Raw genomic sequence first — 14847 nt, forward strand, 5'->3', positions numbered from 1 at the left:
CAATATCTATATAATTTAGATTTATTGATATGAATTTCTGTAATTCATACATGTATATAACATATTTGTCTTTTTTTCTTATGTGGTAAGTCTTCTTATAAATTCTTGGAAAATATCTCTTCTAAATACAAGAAAATTTTATTTTCTTGCAAGACATATTGGGTATAAAAAAGACCACCAATGCATACTCAATTAGGAAGACAAAACCTGGGTTCTTAATTTATTATAGTCTTTTATGAATATATATATATATATATGAATGTGTGTATATTACCTTTAAAAAGTAATCAGGTAAATATATATGGCTACTCCAGTCATAGAATGTGGTGTTGAAGTTTAAATCCAACTCCACTATTTAACAGGTATGACATGAGTTATTGCTTATTCTCCTTAAGCTTCAATGTTCTCATTGGCATAATGGAAACAGCAATATATTATTAAATTATTCTGTGATTGTGATGGTCAAATTAAGTAATTATGTAAACAGCACATGCCTGGTACACAGTGACCACTCAAAAATCATTGAAGCTAATATTTGCATAAGTTTACCCCTTTAACCTTCTCTTCAATATTGTAATTTCTTTTTAATTAGTATGAAGAACAGGTCTTGCCCCAGTGCACACCTTCTATAAGAAGTTCTAATTTCCTGACTTAGACTAAATATATATCAGTTTTAAAAATTACTACTGTGCCTCACTAAGTATCTTTTGTTAAGTATTACTTTCCACCAGAGACTTAGAACATCTGCCCATCTCTTCTTTGCCTTTGTAAGGTCATAATATTGTTGAATACATGACTCTTCCCCTTTCCTTACTTTTCCATCACAAATAAATCTGCCCATTGCTCAGCAGGAACCCAGTTGTAGTTTTATTTTCATAAAAGGAAAGAAGGCCTTCATATGAGTAATAAATAAATTAAAAACCACCCATAATATTTGTAGGTTACACTTTTACCACTGTGAAATGCAATCCACAACCAAAAGAATCAAGAGAAAAAATGATGAATGGCCTTAGGAATAGTCATGGTTTATAATAAAGATTTTATTTTAAAAATGTTAAATAATACATACTCCAGAACACCACTTGTATCATTGTTCTGGGAACCTCTCTTTAGAACATGAGTTCTAGAAGGCAAAGCTTAACAACCACTCTAGGAGCTTTCAGTAGCTGATTTACTTTCATTACCTGATATATATGTATTTCTTAATCTGTGGTCTGCCGTGTTTTAACAATTCTCAATGGTGGATATGTGGTGGAATGCAGACCCATCAATATGTGTAGTTTTGTTTGCTTTTTGTCCCTTCACTGCTAATAAAACAGACTTCTTAGAAACCCCAGAGGAATATGATTGAAGCCAAAGTTACACTGGCTCAAAAAATCCAAATAGTTCAACGCTTTTCTTGTTAATTACTAGGTCACAACCAGAAACCCGAATGATAGGTTAAAGACACTTCTTTAGGATAATGATTGATTTCCATAAAGATGAGTGTTGTAACAAATTTCATATGCAGTTGCTGGGGCGGGCAGGGTGGGTGGGCATTAATTAGTTTGACCGTTTTCAGCAGATGTTGAATTCAAAATGCCAGCAGCATCTCAAATGCTAGTCATTAAAGCTGTCTTTCATTGAAGAGTGCTGACCAATGAAATCTCCGCTCTGTTTAATGAGACCGATCTAGGCAGAGTCAATTAAATCAAATCTTTACTAACATCCTTAATATATCTGCAGTGTGTGCAGCAGCGGCGACGGCGGCGGAAGCAGCAGGAGGGATTTCCAGTATTAATAAAGGGACTCACTGCCGCAGAAGGAAAGGGGAAAAAAATGGAGGGCGCTCTTGGGGGAAGACCTCACTGAATCCACAGGAGAAGCTGGAAGAGTCCGGGCGGGGATGAAGGGGGTGGGGAGCTCCGTAAAGGGTGAAAAGCAAAGTAAGAGGATTAGAGAAAGAACCTCCAAGCAGCTCTTGGAGGGACCGACCCCCAACCGTCCCCCTCCCCCGTCCCTTCCACCGCACATCCAATTGACCATATGCAAATATGAAGCTGGAAAAATGTAAGGACCCAGAGTTGAAAACATGTTCACTTTAATACTGAAAAAATATGCCATTATAAAATCCTCGAATAGAATTAGTAAGTTTCACGTGCTTCCTCCGTTCCTTTTTTCCCTACTTTGTAAGTAAGAGTTACACCAGCACAGAATTGCTACCATAAGATCGCAGCCTAAGCACTAGAGTGACATTAATTGGTCATGCTTAACTGCCTCAAAATCTTTCCTTTCTTTTTTAATAATTACACCAGATACTATAATAGAAATCATGGGTACTTATTTTACATTCAGATGGAAGGCCTTATTGGATATGTATAGAAAAATATTCCCCCTCCAAAAAAAAAAAAAAAAAAGTAAACATCACCATCAAAATAAAAGGATGAACCCAAAATAACCCATAGACCGTCTCTTAACAAAATACATTTTTAACTCATAAAATGGGCCGATGACTAGTCATGCAAATGTCTTAAATAAAACCTTAACATTTTTTTTTTCACAGTAAACGTACTCTCTGAACTGCCTACCGATCACAAATAATGGTGAAATGGCACTTCTGATTATACTGTATTTTGTTTATAGAAAGTTTGATACGATGGGACTTATCAGGTAAGAGGGTGGGTGCTGTGAACGTGACGCTCTCTCCAGTCGCCGGGGAGGGCAGCGTCCCTGGAGCGCGTGGATTCCATGCGAGCCATGCAGCACTTTTTGTTTTTTTCTCAGAAGTCAAAGTTATTTATTTACAATACATTCATGCCTTCGTGCAACTGCCCATCCCTGCGTAGCCAGCAGGGAACTATCACGCCCCCCCTCCTCTCGGGGCTCATCCACGGGGGAAAAATAGATATCTATCTCTCTATATAGATGTGGGTATATGTATATATGAATGGGACCACGGCAGCCGTCCCCACCCGCCCCTCCGCGGAGGGGAAGGGCACTGTCAGTTCTTGGAGCAGGGCCCCCGCTGGGCTTTGTCAAAGGGGCTCGCAGCGCAGAGCGATTTGGCAGCGCTCTCCCAGCTACAGTCTGCTCTTTGTTTCCAGAAGGGAGCTACGAGGTCAGACCATCTCAGCGGAGCGAGTTCACAGTTATTTATTTGTGTCCATCAAGACTCGGGCACGCTGGAGTTGGGTCTGGGCTTTTCTGACCCCTGGGATGCCGACCGGGCGGGGGCGGGGAGAGAGCGCGTCGCCTTCCCCCTCCCCGGCTGTACCGGGGCGGGGGTCTTAGTCTGAGAGCGAGTGGGAGCCACAGTCATACACTCTGTGGGCCCCATCTGCGTTGTAAGGCCCATTGTGCCAGTAGGAAGAGTCACAGACTGTCTGCAGGGAATTAATTTCGGACGCCGAAGAGTTGGCGTCTCTCCTCTTAGACCGCTTGCGATTCCTCAGGATAAACACGAGCATGCCCACCACAGTGAAGGCGGAGGTGACGAACACCAGCAGCAGTCCCGGGACCAGCACGGAGATGGACACCCTGCTGGTGTCTAGGTAGGAGTTGGAGTGCGTCCCGGTCTCCGCCAACCCAGTGCTGTTTTTACTTTGTGAAGTTAACGTGGGCGAGATCCTCGCGTACAGCTGGGGGCAGATCTCGTCATTGGAGAGGAGCATAAAATCCTTCCTAAAGAAGTTCACCGGCGTCTCACACTTGAGGTCGCTCATCAGCACTTCGGAACCCAGGCGCTCTGCCCACTGCTTGAAAGGCACAATGGTGCAGGAGCACTCCCAGGGGTTTCCGTGCAGGTCTATCTGGATGATGGAAGTTAACTGGTCCAGCACCCCTGCCACGGGGAGGTACATAAAGTAGTTGTTGTGCAGGCTAAGCTTAGAGAGCGAGACCCCAGCAAACACGTCCACAGGGAGGGACCGTAGCAAGTTGTTGTTGAGAATGAGGATCCTCAGTTTAGGCATGGAATTGAAGGTACCTGGCAGAATGAGCTGGATCGCGTTGTACTCCACGTTCAGGTACTCGAGGTTCTGCAGCCCGGCGAATTTCTCCCGGGACAGGGTGTCCAGGTAGTTGCTATCCATATACAGCCACCTGAGGTCCAAAAGGTTCTTAAAAGTATTGTTCTCTACAGTGGCAATGTTATTGTTGCCCAGATCCAACAGAATGAGATTCTTGTAATCCACAAAGTGCGATTTTCGGATGCTGTGGATCTTGTTATCCCGCAGGAAAAGCTCCTGCACGTTGGCGAGCTTGGGCTTCAAATCAGCCAAGCTGCTCACGTTCCGGTTGTTGCAGTTCATCTTTAAACCCGACCCTGGGATGTGGTCGCAGCTGCAACCCCCCGGGCAGGGCAAGCCATTGGCTGGGGGTTTGTTTCTGGCGCTGCCGGTCGCTATCGCTGCAGTGGGTCTGATTTTGATCTGCCAGTTGCCGGGTATCTTTGTACCTCCGTTTGGAGCAGACCCCGGGGTGGCACGATCCTCTGGCCCATTTGTCTTGAAGGGAGTTGGCAGAGGGCCAGGAGCGAAGGTCTCTTCTTGGGCAGGGGGCGCCGGAAGACTAGAATCCACTCTGTTTTTCAAAGGACACAAGTCCTGTTCGGTGGTTTCATTGAGGTCCTTACCCTGCAGTCTGGTGGGGGCTTCGCAGACCACTCGACCGATCAGGGCATTTTTGGGAATGTTTTCCAGCCATTCTTTCAGGGAAAGCAGGTCACAGGTGCAGTCCCACGGGTTATCCTCCAGCAGGATCTCGGCAATGCCAGGGATCTGCTCCAAGACCTCCTCGTAGGGCAGCGTTTTCAGCCTGTTTCCTCGGAGGTCGAGGTGGGTGATGGGCACATACTGGAACACGTTGGCAGGTAGGGTGCTGATGAGATTGTCATTTAAAATGAGTACCTCCAGCTTGTTTAAGTCTTGGAAGGCCCCCGGGTCTATATCCCGTAATAAATTGAAATCAGCCTGGAGGTATTCCAGGTCGTCCAGCCCCAGAAAAGTCTGCTTTCGAAAAGATTTGATCTTGTTGTTGTTGATATGCAGCCTTTTCACCAGCTGCAGCCCCAGAAAAGCTCCAGGAACGATTTCATGCAAGCCATTGTTTTCCATGTGCAAACTAACCGCATTATAAAAGTTAGCAAACTCATTAGGGAAAAGTCGAGTGAGGGAATTGCCATGCAGAAATAGATGGTAGAACTGTGAAGTCGGGGCGGTGAAACGCTGCAGACTTGTAAAGCCCTTTTTTTCACAGTCTACGTGTAGGTCCCCTTCTATTTCATTGCAGGAACAGATCTTCTCTTTGCAAACGTCCCCTGTAACGTTTCCAGCGGCAAAACAAAGAGACGTCTCCAGCAACAGAATCCAAAGCAGCATTTTTAAAGCGAGCAATTCATCCCGATCTCATCACAAAGTAACAGCGACCATCCTGCTCGCCACAGACACAATTCAAGTTCATTTAGTGCTCCAATGTCCGAACCCAGGGAACGAGAAGAAAAGGGTTTGGGGGGGTGGGGGTGGATTCCTTCCTCCCTAACCCCCCCGCACTGCAACAACCCAGGCGCCAGTCAATAATTATATTCACAAACTATCCAGGCACGTAGTGCAAGGCAAGCAAAAAAAAAAAAAAAAAAAAAAAAAAGTAGAAAAAAAAACCCCACTCCCCCTCAACCTTAAAAAAAAAAAAAAGAAGTTAAATATATACGTATAAATTAAAAACGCACACTTAACAGAACCTCGTCTAGTGGTCCTCACTAATCAGGAAGGGAACAATGCTAGTAATTAGAAGCAAGTGCATGTTAGAGAAACAAGCAGAGGGTTTGCAGCGTAGTACAGGCGCACTGCCTGTGCATGGCTGTGTGCCGGACTGACCTTGCCTTTCTGATACAAAAAGCAGGGTTTTCGGTGGCTTCTGCTGCTGAGGCTGCTGATGGAGTTCTTGCTGGAGCGGTAGGTTGCCCAGAAGTCCCCCCGAGGTGCTGTCCAGTCCTCCCGGTGCTGAAATCACGCCCGCCCGAAGGACTCACGCTGCCGAGCCAATGGCGCTGGAAAATTTCCGCAATCGCTGCGTTCTGTGCCTGTCCATTCTTTCCCTTTCCTTCCCTTAGGTCCTCTTCAGTCTTTTTTTTTCCCCCCCTGGGCTCTGGATTTCGGTCACTCGCTTGCTTCTTGTTCCCTTTCTTCTGCTCTTTCGGAATTACGCGGAGGGGGCGGAGGGCGGGTGGGGGGCGAGTTGTGTGAGGGAGGAAGGGAGCGCGAGAATGGGGAGCGGGGAACGGAGAGAGTTGCTAAGAAGCTCTGCTCGTTCCAGCCTGGTGCACTCGGAAAGATCTGACACCCTCTGCTGATCTGCAGTAGCAAAAATCCATCTGGTGAGGGAATGCTGAAGGAAAAAAAAAATCAATCCGCGTACAGGGCAAGCGTTAAAAATGTGGGCACTAAAGGCTGTCGATCCACATAGAGGCTTTTATTGTAAATGGATTATTTAATTCTTTTTGCATGCCGGAAACTTTACCCTTTCCTTTCCTTAATGACCTCATAGCACCCACTAGCTCCAGCGTTTGGAAAAGAGTGCTTTTAAAACATTTATTTCCCAAAGGCTTGAATAAAATTAGTGTCAGGGTGTCAAGCGAACAGCAATTTGAGGTAATTATACTGCACGCCATTTTCATCGGTGCTTTAAATGCATTTCTTCCGTCTCTGCAGTACAGTGTGTTTTATACTATTTGGTGTCTTTGAACCCGCTTTTTATTTTTATTTTTTTAAAAAAAGGTATGTTGACAGTGGCTATGTGAAACATATATTCATATCATATGTATTTTGTATAATAGAATAATTGGGTATGGATTTTTTTGTTGCATGGTATATATAATTCAGGCACATTCTTTTCTTTTGAAAACTTGGTACAGAATTGTAGTCAATTAGGTCATTGAGAGCTAGATTTCTCTGCTTTTCCTTGAATGTTATTTAAGTCTGCGGGGGGAAACACAATGCACGCTGAAGTCTTTGATTCCAGACCTGAAAGGTTTTACTGAGAACCGGAAAGGGAGGGAGGGGGCAGGGAAAAAATCCCAATTTGCTTCGTGAGTGATCTTAAAAATCCACTGGCAGACAACATGCACATCACGCACGCACGCGCGCGCATACACACACACACACGCCCGCGCGCCAGAGCTCACGAACACACACACACTCACACACTCACTCACAAAGTTTCCGCAGGCGTTCCGAGGAATTTAAAATGCGTGCAAGTAAATAACCAGTTGCATTTTGAGAGGGGGAGATAGCAATCTCCGGTCTGTAAGGCTTGGGGGGCGGGGGGCGGGGGGCGGCGTTACTGCGTGTCGCCGGCAGTTGCTCTCCTTGCCTAGGCTGGCTGGGTCACCGGGGCTGAGCGAGAGCAGTGTTCAGGCTTTTCCAAGGGAAGGAATCGTCGGGTCACTCAAACTTAGAAGAAGCTTATAAAAACCAACTTCTACAAACCTCTGAGACGGGAGAGAACATGAAAATGCTGCCTCCAAGAAGGCTGTTTTGCTGACTTTTCTTATCAGAATCGACACGTTTCCCCTCACTACGTTCTAAAATTGCATGCATCATTTTAGGGTTTGGAATCGAAAAGGACTTTTTTTTTTTTTTAATTGTTGTTTGGTCCTTTCTTCAGTTAAAACTGATAACATATGTGTGTGTCGGTTTCCCTTTTCTTTAGGGTTTACACAAGTTGGACAGCTGTTACAAGCTTGCTAATCTGCTTAAAAGATCAAATATTCAAGGATCTGTGCATTTTGAAAAGGCTGAGGAGTGAAAGATTTAGGAGAAGGCCTGGGGTGGGGAAATTCAGAGAAGTAGATTTTTTTTCTTGGTTCAGAAGTTAATTTGGGGGGGCCCAGTTTTTATATCTATATGTAATATCGTCATGTAATCTAATGTTTTGTTGCCATCTTTTGAAATTCAATGGGAGCATGGATGAAGGGTCAGGTAGGGATGAGGAATAGTGTATGTACATGTGTGTGATAGGAGAGGGAGGCAGAGGGGGAAGAGATAGAGGGAGGGGGGAGGCTTTTCAGGCAACCTCTTACTCTGCTAAAATAATTCCATTCTTATTTAATTTAACCCTTTACCACATGTAGAAAGAAGATAAGAGCATAATCAATTTGAGACTATTTCACTAAAAATAAAATGCTATACACTTGAGAACTGGAGATGTGAAGGAGGAGTTAGACTGAAGGAAAAGATATTTCTGTTTCTTTGTAATTGGTCTAAGGTTTGAAAATTCTTGGCCCCAGAAATCCAGCTGAGAAAGGGGGGTGCTTCATGCAATGTCTGTGATTGATAGGAGAAAAGACTTTGAAGGAGAGACAGAAAAAATGCTAGCTGTTGAGGATGAAAAATATTGATGGTAATCATCTAGAATCACATTTTTTAAATTAATCGGTTACTTGTTTATTCAACTTGTGAAATAATTACCTTATGTGAAGAGACCCAAAGAACATAGTTAAGTATATACTATGAAGGACTTATTCTACTTTTTATTATATGCCCTATAAGATCTTACAGATAATCATTTATGGAAAAAAAGTTCTATTTTTGTTTCTTACAAAGTATGTACTATATATTCAAGGTAAAGAAATAATATTACTTGTATAGGTTTTGTAAAACACTGAAGACAACTGCAAAAATATTAAAATCCACCAAACTTCAACACCCAGAAATTACTAATGCAAACATACACATATTTTATAATATGCCTTTTGTACTTCATATATGTGTATATTTATATATTTGTGAAAAACTTCAAAGTTATTAAATATCCACTATTATATCATATTAGATGTTAAATTCTTTGTGTGACATAAAATAATTCATTGAAATAATTCTATATTGTTGGAAATTTAGTTCTTACTAAAGTTATTGTCACCATATATAATGCTGCAAAGAACAACCTTGTACATAAATCACCGTGAATGTTATTATTTATCTTCTTACTACAGATTCCTAGAAGTAGAATTACCAGGTCAAAGTGTAGAAAAACATATTAAGACTTTTGATAAAAATTTGATGAATTGCCTACTCAAAGATTTGTCCAATTTATACTCCATAAGCAACAGATGAGACTTGTCTTTCACTAAAACCCTACCAACACTATTTATTATCATTTTAAACATCTTCCTCTCAGTTCAGTATTTTTGAAGTAAAGCCAATGTTTCCCCATTTACTTGAGCAAAATAATTTTAATTTCTAATTATTTATTGATTACATTGTTCATCTTCTTCAATCCTGTTCAACTTTTAAAATATTGCTTCTTCGAATCTTTTCCAGATCAAATCACTAAGCCGCTCTCCTTTTTACCTTAATGCATTCAGTAGGACTCCTGAATGTATTTAAGTTGCCTTTTTGAAGGCTTGATTCCTCACTAGAGTGTAACATTCTTGAAGGCAGTGATCTAATCATTTTATCTTGTTATATCTGTCGCCTAACAGAGTACTGGTGATATATAACATGGTGTGACATGTACACCCCAACAGTAAAATATTGCATTATGGAGTTAGTAATAAATTACGTGGAGCAGAACACAAAAGTTAAAAAGTTCAGAGACAGGATTAATTTACAAACTAGGGACTTGGGGATTATTTAGGTAAGCTTTTAGGTTTCATGTTCAATGCATGATGTGCACTTGATAAATTTTCTTCTGTATCATCATGCATATACATGAAATTTTATTTTTCTCTAGAAAATTAGTTCCTAACTCACATTTTGTGCATCCCATAAGAGTTAGTACAGTACCATGCACCTGGTCAACAACCAATAAATGTGTGATGTGCTAATGATAAGAACACATTGCTGCTTTCGCAAGAGGAGATAGATTGAAAATCATGAAAGTATAAAGACCCAGTGAGTTAACTCTTTAAGTTATTGATTGGAGTTTTACAATGTATGAAAACAACATAGTACAGGCACATTGTGAATTATCGAAGAAAAATGATTAAATATTATTTATTAAAATAGAATACATGCTATTTTCTAATCAGTCGGAATTGGCAATTACTACATTTATGGTAACTACTAAGTTGTGAAAAAGCATCACCTCACATGAGCAGTTGCTAAAACAGTGGAAATATCATGGGTTTTGGCATCAAACTTAGAAAATCATACTTTGTTGTATATAGTGCTTTTGGGGAAGTCTTATGCCATTCTTAATACTGATCAATTCCCCTCCTCTTATGTCCTTTTTGGAAATTGATCATAAACACTGTCATAAAAGATAAAAACAATAGACCCTGGTTTTCCCAAATCTCCTGGTGACTAGGACCAATGGTTTGACTTAGCCTGGCCACATAGACTCACGTGCCTGGAATTTGAAATTAGACCTAAGGGCATGTGGGAGAAGGAATGGAGGAGTTACCCCAGGCAATGGTAGCAATGGCAGCAGAAAGGAGGTTTAGGGGGCACAGTTGTGATAAGGGGTCTCTGTACAGGGTCTGGGGCTGAAGGTGGGGCTGTTATAAGCTGTTTTACCCCTCCCTGGTCAGGGCATTGGCAGCATCCTCTGCAGAGGAGTGCTATGGAAGGCTTTCCACCACTTCTGTTTTTGTATCAGGTACCCAGCCTGGTTCTCTGGTCTTTCCAGAGTCATTGGGAGCTACCCACTTTCCTTTGTCTAGATTTCTTTTCTGTTTGAGTAAATGAGGGAATCTGATGGATCTGAAAGTTAAACAAGGTGACCATACATTCTTCATTTCCTAGGCAAACTCTTGTTCATACTAGTTGTTCCAGCACACAATTTCTCTTTCAGAATTGTCCCAAATCATATAAGTCAGTGTAACAAAGAAACCATTTCTCTCCTTGAGAATATGTAAATTAAGATAAATAGTGTATTAGCCAGTATATTTTATGTAGGTTTAAAAGTGGAATAAAAAATTACTTTACAGATTCTGGTTATGGTTGTTCGTCAACATATTTTGACATAATCATTCACACTTGGAGCTGTACAATTAACAGATCTCCTGCCCAACATTAGGTATAACTTGGGCAGCATTCATGTCTATGAGAAGAATATAAGCCAGAGCATATTTCAGCTTGTTAATGGTTGTTGTTCTTGTCAAAATAAGTGTATACAAGATTCAGCAAGTGGAGTACTAGAATATTAATTATTTAGCATTTTTAAGGAGTGACTCTAGAAACCAAGGAAGGCATAGAGAATTTTTTTTTTAATTATCCGTATATTTGGTTAAGTGCCAATTTTTACAGAAAGTTGTGGGAGACTTAAGGGTCCATAAAGACCTGACATCAAAAGTACAATATTCAGTGACTTTTTGTTAAACAATGTACATCCCTTATTGCTAAATTCTGCAATGTACTGTGAGAATTAATTTTTTCTATTCTCATCAAAATGAAAGGGAACCCAATAGACCTTTATTCTTGGAACTTCTTAAATAAATTATTATTTTTAGATTGAGTTTTTGATTTGGGAATTAAGATGCTCAGGACAATTAGCCATTGAAAACCTCCCTCATTACAAGGCTAGTCTTGGAAGTTGACTTCACAATGGTATTATTCAAGATGTTATTTTGCCTGGGAATGTATAAAGGAAAGGACATAACTAACTTACCCACAAGAACCACTTCTCTGGTAAGATTTACCATCATTTCCCAAAATTCTACCGATTCTTTTTCTAATGCTAGCTTATCAATAATAATTATACAAATAAAGTAGGTAATGTTGGGCTACTTCTGAGACAATAATGGCTCAAGTTTTCAGAATAGTATAGTAAATATAGAGCAGAATACAAATTCAAATGCTGTAATCATAACCGAAAACCCAGTGTGCCACTTTAAGAGTGGCATGAAGGAATAAGGCTTTATGGCAAGTAGATCAGTTCCATTTTAACTTTCGTGCTCTCCAGTAACGTGCTTAATTGCACTATCTCCAGGAGCATCCTTGTAGGTAAGCTGATTTTGGCAGGTTTGGTTACACGGCTTGTATATTTCCCTTTAGAGAATTTGTTATCATTTCTGATATTACTTGTGTCCCTGCAGCTAGGCTAACTACCTACATTCCTGTTTCTTCTTGGACAAGCACCTCCATTATAGCCATTTATTTCTTGATAAAGTAACACGGTACATGTGCATATATTAAATGTACAGCACATAAATTCAGTTCCCAGTTATTTAAAGTTGAGGTTCATATCTAAAGCACAGTAAGATACTCTTTTCCTGGAATATTGTGTTTTGTCCAAAGCTTTTCTTCTTTAAATAGCTACGATGAAGCCTAACATGTGATCTCATATCTAGTAGCTGATTTATGTAAGTTAATAAACAAATATATGTACATACCCATACACACACATAGAAAAGGTCTATATGCATGTATTTATATATAAATTTGTGTTTGCTGAAAGGTGTTTTTTTTGTTTCAACTTAGTTGTTTCCCATTAGTATGATTTTTGGAAAAGTGAATTTTCATTATCCTCATTTGTTTTCAATAAAATGGTAATAATAACATTTTTAAGAATATAAGATTTTATACACATAATAGTGAGGACAATTCTTATATTTTACTTATGTCCTCATAATACTATCTGCCTGCCTTACTTTTTTTTTTAATTTACTCTTCCTCCTTCCAATATAGCCCAACTTGAAATTGTTACCCCAAAACAAAACAAAAAACACTGTCCTAGAAAATATATCTGCATAGAATATTTCAAATATGATGAAAGCTCTTGAATAGAATGTTATAAAGAAAATTCAATTGTTCAATATCTGTTAAAAATGTTTTAAAGAATACTAGACTTTCATTCTAAAATGCATATAATTTTCTATTTCTGCAAATAAAGTTTATTATACAGTGAGTTTTAGTTAAAATTTAGCAAAAGTTTATTTTTCAGTAGCATTTCTTGTACACAAGCATTGATTTTTATACATCATTTTAACTGACCTCATGGTATTTAAATCTAGATGAATTTGGTGTAACTGGTTAACTTATCTCTAGTATTCATGATTTTCACTACGTTAAAATATTTGTAAGCATACAACGTGCATAAAAATAGTGATCGAGTCATATGGTTACAATAATTACAAATGCCACTTTGATTTAAAAATTAAGTAGAAACAACTTAAAAATATGCAATAAACATTTCCTTACCCTTTAATACTTCTCAACTTTAGGAATGCTGTATTTGAAGAGATATACTGTTTAGAACACTCTTCCACAATATTTTTACAAATTTAAATTTGAAAATATTAGTAATTCTAAAATATTTTATTATATCAAAAACAGAAATAAATATATTAATTTAAACATTAAATATCTGTAATTATCTGTAATTTTGCTCATACTTTTAATCTTTTATCTATTTCTTCTAAAGTAGTTAAAGTAGTGGTAGTACCATATTTGAACTTTTCATAACTGTAAATGTTTTCAGTTCTTATATAAAAAAATTAGGTAACTCTGTAGAAGGTGGTTATTTACTGAAGGAACTATTTTATTTGAATTTTATCATTTCCACCATGATTTCCCTTTTGCTTACTATGTTAATTCTAAGAAAAATAAGTTGATAGTTTTAATTGTTTCTTAAACTTTAACTTATTTCCAGTATCACTTACCACCCCAGCACCATTTTTTAAGACTTTTTTCCCTAATTCTCCACCCATAAATGTTCATACCAGAGATGTACTCTATAATATATATATACACTATGGCTATGAAGGTCCATGAATTATTATATTATCAAATATTGTGCCAATCCAAAGTTTCCTCCTATGAGTAATATCATCCCTATTGAAAATGTACGGTCTATTCCCACAGATTTTACCACTAGTTTAGTAACATATTTGTGATTCATTGTACTGCTGAAGGAAGATGCTGACATAGTCGCTACTAGCACATAAAATATGTCCATAACATTAGAAGATAGCACATAACACTGTCTCTGAGATGGTCTTGAAAAATAAAAATCAAATGTCACATCCAATGCTTTTTATGCATCTATTGATATGATCATGTGGTTTTTATTCTTCATTTTGTTTATGTGATGTATCACATTTATTGATTCGCAGATATTGTACCATCTGATCATGGTGCATGATCTTTTTATTGTATTACTGGATCTGGTTAGCTAATATTTTGTTGAGGATTTTAGCATCTATGTTCATCAGGAATATTGATCCATAATTTTCTTTCTTGGTAGTATCTTTATATGAGTTTGGAATTAGGATAATACTGGCTCTTCAAAGTGAGCTTGGGAGTTGTCCTGCCTTTTGATTTGTTTGGAATAGCTTAAGAAGGATAGGTGTTAATTCTTTGAATGTTTAGCAAAATTCATCTGTGAAAACTACGGGTACAGAGTTTTCATTTGTTGGGGTTTTTTTTTTTTATTACTATTCCAACTTCTCTAGTTGTAATCTGTCTATTCAGATTCTCTGACTCCTCCCAGTTCAGTTTTGGAAGAATGTATGTTTTAAGGAATTTTCTCATTTTTTGACAAATTGTCCAATTTTGTGGCATATGGTTGCTCGTAACATTTTCTTACAATTCTTTGTGTTTCCATATATGACAAGCCAACATCCAACATCATATTAAATGGGCAAAAACTAAAAATGTTTCCCTTAACATTAGGTAATAGACAGGGATGTTGGCTTTCACCACTCTTTTCAACATAGTACTGGAAGTCTTTTCCACAGCAATCAGACAAGAAAAAGAAATAAAAGCAATCTGAATTGTAAAGAAGGAATAAAAATGTCATTATTCATAAATGACATGATATTGTACTAGGAAACCCTAAATATTCTACCAAAAATCTACTAGAGCTAATATATGAATTAATTAAAGTAGCAAGATACAAAACTAACATTCAGAAATTGGTGTCAGAGAT

General features: G+C 38.9%; 1 protein-coding gene across 1 annotated transcript; it reads right to left on the reverse strand.

Moving 5' to 3' along the window:
• Positions 1 to 2343: 2343 nt before the first annotated feature.
• On the reverse strand, positions 2344 to 6142 carry SLITRK1 (SLIT and NTRK like family member 1). Its single transcript, XM_054586469.1, has 2 exons — positions 5853 to 6142; positions 2344 to 5409 (listed from the first exon to the last, which is right to left on the reverse strand). The coding sequence occupies exon 2, from the start codon at positions 5355 to 5357 to the stop codon at positions 3267 to 3269; it is 2091 nt and encodes a 696-aa protein (XP_054442444.1). The 5' UTR covers positions 5358 to 5409; positions 5853 to 6142; the 3' UTR covers positions 2344 to 3266.
• Positions 6143 to 14847: the final 8705 nt, after the last annotated feature.

Source organism: Pteronotus mesoamericanus, unplaced genomic scaffold, assembly GCF_021234165.1.
Source record: "Pteronotus mesoamericanus isolate MK-2021 breed Mesoamerican mustached bat unplaced genomic scaffold, CSHL_Meso_final contig_94, whole genome shotgun sequence".
Taxonomy (NCBI): domain Eukaryota; kingdom Metazoa; phylum Chordata; class Mammalia; order Chiroptera; family Mormoopidae; genus Pteronotus; species Pteronotus mesoamericanus.

Bases quoted from the DNA above. Each gene is read 5' to 3' on its own strand.
- SLITRK1 (XM_054586469.1), bottom strand. From the start codon at position 5,357: ATGCTGCTTTGGATTCTGTTGCTGGAGACGTCTCTTTGTTTTGCCGCT.